At 49.8% G+C, this 8,416-nt stretch overlaps 1 protein-coding gene across 1 annotated transcript; it reads left to right on the plus strand.

Moving 5' to 3' along the window:
- The first annotated feature begins 6,881 nt into the window (after positions 1 to 6,881).
- LOC146811272 (cysteinyl leukotriene receptor 2-like) lies at positions 6,882 to 8,410 on the plus strand. The gene has a single exon (XM_085614500.1). The coding sequence runs from the start codon at positions 6,901 to 6,903 to the stop codon at positions 7,990 to 7,992; it is 1,092 nt and encodes a 363-aa protein (XP_085470626.1). The 5' UTR covers positions 6,882 to 6,900; the 3' UTR covers positions 7,993 to 8,410.
- Positions 8,411 to 8,416: the final 6 nt, after the last annotated feature.

Consider the following 8,416-nt stretch of genomic DNA (forward strand, 5'->3'; position numbering starts at 1 on the left):
CTTCCCAGAATTTGTCTTCCCATTCCCTCTTTGCAAATTTAAGGGACTTATTATAGGCCTTCCTTGCTTCCTGTATCACACTACGGGACTTGAGTTTAACCGCCTCAACTAACTTGGCCTTGTAAACCCTGCATGTTTGGGTATACCATCCATCGAGTTGTTTTTTAGATTCTTTGTTACCCGACTTGTTAGGGTATAAGGTAAACACGTTAGTTAAGGCTTCAACCAGGGACACAAAAATCCCACTCGCTCTACCCACCTCTTCTAAGGAGGTTCCGAGGGATGTTACCGCATGGTTTAAATGGGATTGAATTTCCCCTACCTTTGCCTCGGATAAAACCAATTTCGCCCATTTTATTCGCCTACCACATGGGGAGACTTCAGACTCATCCGGGAGTGCGGCTACCGGGTTAATATTGTCTTTCCTTAAGGGGCGCCACCACTGGTCCATACTTAAAGAGAGTGAATTGTGGTCACTTTCAGTCGTGGGGACCACCTGCATGTCCCTTACATAAGACCATAAGTACACATCTATTAGGAAATAATCTAGCCTAGAGGTGTGTCCTGGTCTATTGTACGTGTGGGCACCCCCCCTATCCGAGAATGTCCTCCCATTAGCTGCCCTTAAGTTGAATTCAAGGCTCAGAGAGTATATCTGGAGCGCCACTTCTGTCCACCTTCTAATCGGTGGGATTTCCAATACCGGGATCCCCAACCTGGTATCCTCCTCGTCTTGGTCGAGGGAAAGGTCCGAGCCCAAGGGCTCGAACGTACAGTTCATATCACCTGCAACCAATGAACGAGTCTTATATGGGGTATTATTTAGCAAAGTCTCGAGGAGAGATATTACGGGAGACTTTCTCCCGCCCTTGGTTCCCCGGGCATAAACATTATAAACATTTACTTTCTCCCGCCCTTGGTTCCCCGGGCATAAACATTATAAACATTTAAAACAATTCTTCCCCTTTGATCTATTAGGGTGATGTTTTGTATGTCAGGGGAAACTGTGGGGAACTCCACTACTCTGCAGTCTAAAGAAGCCGCGACCCAGATAAGAAGGCCGCCCGAAGGTCGCCCTCTCCCTGTTTCCGAGACTTGCGCAGGGGAGGAATAGGAAGAAAAACCCACCCTATGGACCGGCACCAAGCTCCATGTCTCTTGGAAAAGGCACAGGGAGTGCTCATCAACCCAGGCAGCAAAATCCAGTAGAGCCAGTTTTCTTGCAATCCCTGCGACATTCCAGCTGAAAACCTTGAAGGCTAGGTCCGTCACAGCTGAAGTGTCGCTGGGCACCGGAATGCCCCTGTCTATGGGCCCCCTCGGAGGTATCTGGGGGGAACAGGGATCTTGTGAGGTGTATATAGGGTCTCCTATCCCACTTGCAAGGTTTAATTGGGTGGGTGATACTCCTGCTGGGTCTACTCTTCTCCCAATTTCCAGTCAGTAGGGCCCTGGTGCCCACAATTGGTTCTCCCTGGTACCCCCCGAGACCCCAGCCCAGTTTTGACCAAAAACAGGGGAACTTAAGCTTCCTCCTGTTGGGCTAACAAGTTGCCTGGGGTAAAAATAAGAAAGATCTACCACTTTAACCCCCGGAGCCCCCATACTTTTAATGGGAGTGCAAATCGATGGTACTACTCTTGGGTCTTGGAAATTTATAATTATACAATCCCCCTCCTGCGTTTTTTTCCCCTGCCCTACCCAACCCACTCTGCGGACACTTAAAATAATACCATCCACACCCAACGGAATTGGCTTGTTTGCCTTCAGCCAGTGGATACACTTATTCTTGAGTGATTGGTGATTTTCCAACTGGCCATCCTTTAAAGGGGGCACATTAACCATGACAGCAACAAAAGGTTGACAGTCTGGTGGGAGGTTTACTGGGGGGGTCCGTCGTACTAAATTACTGGAGGCCAGTAATGGGATAGATGAGGCAGTAGGTTGGGACACAGACCTAGGGGCATTCCCTTTCGCTAACCCGTTGGATTTGCTGCATGCCCCTGATTTTTGGGAGTCACCCGTTTTGCCACTAGCTATCTGTGGCTGATTTTGTGGAAGAGGCTTAGATTTATTTTTATCAGGCTCTAAGTATAATGATGGACCCTTGTGTTTTGGCCCTGCTTTGGAGCGGGGAGGAGATTTAGGAGCTGAGATTAGTGACAACTTTATTTAGACATATTGGGGGCTTAGGGTCTCTCTGAAATGGTGGTTCATTCCCCTTTATGCCCAAGTCCTTATTTTAAGTCACTCTGGTTATTTGTTTCAATGTTGTTTTGAGTGAGTGAAACCCATCAAGCGTTGATTGCTCTAATTTATCTATCCTCTCCCCTAGCCCTTTGACTTGTATTAGTAACGGTTTCAAGAGGCTGTATACCTTCTCAAAAATATTTTCAACTGTTACTGAGTCAGAGAGCTTTGAGACCTTGGCAGTGTTGGCGTCTGGGTGTAGCCCCTTGGGAGAGATCAAAACACCCCCTTCTATGTCAATTTCATTCCCTATAGGGATACCCCTTATGGATCTCGTACCAGATCCGGAAGGCTTTCTTACTCTTTGGTAAAGAGCGGCCTGCCTCACTAGACAACCTTTTTTACGTTTTCGTGGCTTTTTGCTTAGGGGCCTATTCTCCTGCCTAGTATCGGGAATTTGGGTGTTTGGGGAAGCCCTCCCTGACTCCCCTTCTGATATATCTATGGAGGGAGTGAGCGATTTTGGAGGCTCAGGATCACTAATGGCTTCGCTTGGGGGATTAGGTAATAACGGTGTGGACAGCTTGCTAAGTCCACCATCTTCCACTGTAACTATTGGGAGAAGAGCGGCCAGATTTTCCAGCCTAACCATGTTTTGCTCTATACCAACCAACTGAGGGGGGTCTGTAAAAACACCAGACACACTAGGAGGGGAAACAGTTTGAACCCGGACACCGGCCGGTGTAAGCGACTGGGCGGCGACCCCCAAGGATGAACGTCTTGAGGGGAGGTAAACCTCGGATAAGCGCCGCTCAGACATAGCAATCTCCTTTTCAATCACCGCCGCCACCCTGGTGATAAAACGGTCCATAGTTCCAATGACAGGGCTCGCGGCATTTGGCCCCCTTTCGCCGTCGCTCCTAAGAAGCTTTCCAGAGCGAGTAGACATAGTTTCAGGGAACAGAACGGGGGCACACACCGGGCGTATGTACTCACTGTTAATAGGGAGGAAAGGGACGTGGCCCAGCCCAGACTCCTCGGGCCTCTGAGGGCCACAGAGGGCCCGCTCTTTGCCCGGTGCGCGTCCCGCGCTGCGGTCGTGTAGGCGTCCTTTAATCCCCCCGGCGCAGCCTGATGACGTGGCTGACAAGCGCCGGGACCCGGGGATTATGGGAATTGAAGTTTTCGCTGGCCGTTCCCCTCACGGCAATGCGAGAGAGACTCAGCCCTCCAGCCGAGATTCAAAGGTGGTGAAAGGGCCGTTCCCCTCACGGCAGGGCCAACAGCCTTGGCAGGAAAGCAGCAGGTAGATTTAGTGCGCGTCCCGCGCTGCGGTCGTGTAGGCGTCCTTTAATCCCCCCGGCGCAGCCTGATGACGTGGCTGACAAGCGCCGGGACCCGGGGATTATGGGAATTGAAGTTTTCGCTGGCCGTTCCCCTCACGGCAATGCGAGAGAGACTCAGCCCTCCAGCCGAGATTCAAAGGTGGTGAAAGGGCCGTTCCCCTCACGGCAGGACCAACAGCCTTGGCAGGAAAGCAGCAGGTAGATTTAGTGCGCGTCCCCCCGCTTGTGATAAGTAGAAACTTTAAGCCTTCAATCTCATTCTAGAAGGCGTTGTATGTATGTTTTATTGTGGTACCTTGGCTTTTATCATGACTAATAGTTTATGGTTGGCGCTTGTATTGATAGTGGCCAGGTGAAAAGCATTCCACTGATGGCATAGGCAATAAATATGACTGGTTACCAAGGTATGCACTGGTGGTACTCCACTGATCGGATTGGGTTATAGGGCTTTCATGGGCACCAACTAAGTTATTAATTGTTGCACTGCTGGCACTGATGCTGAATGAGTTAGTAAGGTGTGCGGTAGTGCTGCTGAGCACCTAGAGACTAAGAGACTACATCTTGCACTGGTGGTTTTGACAATGACGGTAACTGAGTTACTAAGGCTTGAGCACTGGCACTAATAGCGACTGAGATGTAACACTTATCTTGGTGTATCGGCACCGATGGTGGCAGAGTTATCTGATTTTGAACTGGTGGGACTGAGTACTGATAGTGAGACTTGTTCTGTGATACCGATGGTGACCAAGTTACTAGCACGGAAGGTAACCGAGTTACTAATTGTGTCTGAGATGTTGTAACTCATGCTGGCTAGACTGAGCACTGATAGTAAGGCTTGCACTGTGACACCGATGGTGACCAAATTACCAAGGCATGCATCGTGCTACTAGCACTGATGGTAACTGAGTTACTGATAGTGACTCAGATGTTGTAAAGTACAAAAAGAGGGACAAGAGGGGCTTTTTCCACTCACAAAGGAATTGGAGGTCCAGCAGGAACGGAAGACACAGTTACAATGATTACAAAAAAGGTGTTCCTGCTGTTCCTCAAAAGTGGAGCTGGTGAAGTCAAAGAGAAGGCTGGATCCAACTTAATTCACCATGTGTCCATGGTTGGGAATCCATATGTTGGATTATGGTGCCCTCACACACCCTGGATCCAGCCTTCTCTTTGACTTCACCAACTCCACTTTTGAGGAACAGCAGGACTCAGATGTTGTGTCATAGGCTGGCGGCACTGAGAGTAAAGCTTGGATTCTGGTACTGCCACTGACAGTGACTTCATTTCTAAAGCTTGAACAGGTGGTACAGGCTAAGGATTGAAACAAGTTACTAAAGGCTTCACGGTGGTCCTGGCACTGATAGCGACTTAGTTACTAATGTTTGCACTTCCGGGATGCTATGCATAGGGACTGAGCTACAGGAAATAAACTGGTGGGAATGCCATTGATGGTGACTGAGTTCATAAGGCTTGTACTGTGACACCAATGGTGACTGAGTTACCAAGGCATATACTGTGTTACTAGCACGGAGAGTAAATGAGTTATTGATGTTGGCTGAGATGTTGCGCCTTATGCTGGTCGGGCTGGGCACTGATAGTAAGACTTGTACCGTTGAGCTGCTACTGATAGTGACTGTATTACTGGGCCTTGAACAAGTGGTTCAGCAAAGACATGAATACAGGTTGCGTAAGGCCGCGTGGTGGCTTGCACCACTGGTCTGGCACTCACAGGGGCTGAGCCACAGAGGCCTGAACTGGTGGTAACGCCACTGATGGTGACTGAGTTCATAAGGCTTGTACTGTGACACCGATGGTGACTGAGTTACCAAGGCATATACTGTGTTACTAGCACGGAGAGTAAATGAGTTATTGATGTTGGCTGAGATGTTGCGCCTTATGCTGGTCGGGCTGGGCACTGATAGTAAGACTTGTACCGTTGAGCTGCTACTGATAGTGACTGTATTACTGGGCCTTGAACAAGTGGTTCAGCAAAGACATGAATACAGGTTGCTTAAGGCCGCGTGGTGGCTTGCACCACTGGGCTGGCACTCACAGGGGCTGAGCCACAGGGGCCTGAACTGGTGGTAACGCCACTGATGGTGACTGAGTTCCTTAAGATTATACTGGTGACTGAGACATGAAGACGTGTACTGTGTTTGTACTAGCACTGACGGTAACTGAGTTACTGGTAATGACTGACATGCTGTAGGTCACCCTGGTGGCATTGGCACTGGTGGTGCTCAATGGTAGCACAAACCCCACTAGTTATGAATAATTGTAATGATAGAACACTTTTTATTTAAAACCGTTAATATCTGGGGCTTGATGTCCCGGTTAATGGCAGTTCATTTTGCATAGTGTGTTGCACAGGGACATACAGGGTCACCGTGTTTATGTTTCCAGTTGCTTAGCTTGTTTCACAGATTACACCTATAATCCAGCCCTTCTCCCAAAAGGTGTTAGAACTGCCATCAAAACACATTCCGGCACTATTGCCACTCTTGAAAAGAGCATCAGGGCCTAATATCCCCCTCTCCCTTCCCCAATACCTACTGCTCAAATCTTTTCAGTTTGACACTGAACTATCAAGTCTTCAAAATCTTTACTTTCTCAAAACTGCAGCTACATGGACAGAAGGTCCTGGCACGTGCCATTTCGTGCTTGTTTGTTTTTACGTGAACCACATTTGACGTAGTAAATCAACAACTCCTCGTGACGTGTTTTATAGTTCCACTGAAAAGCAGAACCCACCATCATCCATACACTGCTGTTCTCAACCTTTCAGAGTTTCACTGGGTGTCCCCAACAAAGTCTTGCTTGTGTGGAAGGAAGACACATGCACAGCTCAAACTTTAAAGACTGACTGCCGCCAAGCATCTGGTGTGTGTTACCGTGCGCTGCAATCATGCGAGGGAACTTATGTATAGGTTCCAAAATAGGCTGGGGGTATCTCACAGAGGGATGACGGGACTGCTGTAGCTCCCACTTTATCTCCCACTCTTTGCATGTATATTAAGGTCACAAATAACTTGTGTGACATTTGCACTGAATGTAGCCTTTGTGGACTTCCTGCATTGTTCCTTTTTCTTCATTTTGTTCTGCCCAAGATTGCCAAAACAATCTGCATATTTCCTCAATTTCTGCATCTTATGATGACTCAAATGTTCACACTTTAATTTCAGCTTGCTGTGCTTCAAGGAAGCAGCTCAGTTTGCCTCTGTTGTGAAATTTCCCTTGACTTTTCGTCCGTGTCAGAAGACCCTGACTCCACCCGTTAAAACCCCCACCCCTTCCCCGGTAAAAACCCTGCAGACATCAAATTCCTCTTTTCATTAGAACTGCTGTTCGCTTTGTTGCTGGGAGCATGGAGAGCACGGTGACTCTCTCGACAGAGTCTTGGTGGTACACGGGGAGCAGCGTCCCAAACATTTCTCTCTGGGCGATCAACGTTACAGACAATGACACTGGACTGGTGCCCCCTAAGCTCTGCATTGCCGGGGCCGAATTCCAGTACCGCCTCCTACCGGCCGTCTATGGGATTGTCTGCATCCTGAGCCTCGCGGGGAACCTGGCAGCCGCCTACAGCTGCTTCACGCAGAGGGCACGCGCTACCCCGGTAACCATCTTCCTCTACAACGTCATCCTCATCGACATCCTCTTCAGTCTCTCGCTCCCGCTGCAGCTGGACTACCACCGGCGCCAAAATGACTGGATTTTTGGGGAGGCCATGTGCAAGGTCACCAGCGCCCTGTTCTTTGCCAACATGTATGGCTGCACCCTGTTCCTGGCCTGTGTCTGCATAGACCGCTACCTGGCTGTGCTGCACCCGGTTCGCTACCTGACCATGAAGAAGCCATCTTACCGCGTGGTCCTGTCTCTTGTCATCTGGACGGTGATTGGTGCGGTGGTGACAGCTCTGGGCCTGTCAGGATCTCTGACTAACACCTTTCCTGACGGGCGGACGGCCTGCATGGAGAACTTCTCCACCAAGTCCTGGAGCAAGCGGCTGGCAGCCATGACCTTCCTCTCCTCAGCCATAGGCTTCTTCCTCCCCTTCGTCACCATCCTCACCTGCTACATCCTCATCTTCAAGAGGATTGTGGATTTGGCCGACAGCACCGGTGGGGCCCGCACTCTGAAGAGGAAGTCTCTGCGCACCATCCTGCTGGTCATTGGGGTGCTGATCCTCTGCTTTCTGCCCTTTCACTCCATTCAGACTGTCCACACGCTGGGCCGCGTGGGTGTCTTCCCGGAGGTGCTGCGGTTCACGTGTGGCGCGCGCCGGGCTGGGATGGCACTGGCCAGCCTCAACAGCTTCCTGGACCCCTTGGTATATTACTTCAACAGCGAGAACGTCCAATGGAGGGTTGCATGTCTAAAAAAAGAACCCCACTCGGACAAGTCCAAGTCTACACAGAGCATACAGCTCCAGCCGAACTCTGGATCCCGGGCATAGGGCAACCCGAAGAGAGCTGGAGAGAGGAAATCAACCGGAGACACCTTCTCCAATACAAGAGACTCTAGAGCACCTGAAGGGATGGAATCAACTGGAGACACCTTCTCCAATACAAGAGACTCTAGAGCACCTAAAGGGATGGAATCAACTGGAGACACGTTCCCCAATGCAAGAGACTCCAGAGCACCTGGAGAGAGGGAATCAACCAGAGACACCTTCCCCAATACAAGAGACTCCAGAGCACCTGGAGAGAGAGAGAACATCTGGAGACAACTTCCCCAATACAAGAGACTTCAGAGCACCGGGAGAGAGGGAATCAACCGGAGACACTGTACACGAGACAATAGACTCAAGATCCCATAGAAAAGAGTCAACAGAAGACATCAGATAGACTAGAAGACTCTTGAACCCAAGGAGAGAGTTG

The sequence above is a fragment of the Triturus cristatus genome, chromosome 7, assembly GCF_964204655.1.
Source record: "Triturus cristatus chromosome 7, aTriCri1.1, whole genome shotgun sequence".
Taxonomy (NCBI): domain Eukaryota; kingdom Metazoa; phylum Chordata; class Amphibia; order Caudata; family Salamandridae; genus Triturus; species Triturus cristatus.

What these genes read in the sequence shown, in the direction of transcription:
- LOC146811272 (XM_085614500.1), top strand. Translation starts at nt 6,901, where the DNA reads ATGGAGAGCACGGTGACTCTCTCGACAGAGTCTTGGTGGTACACGGGG.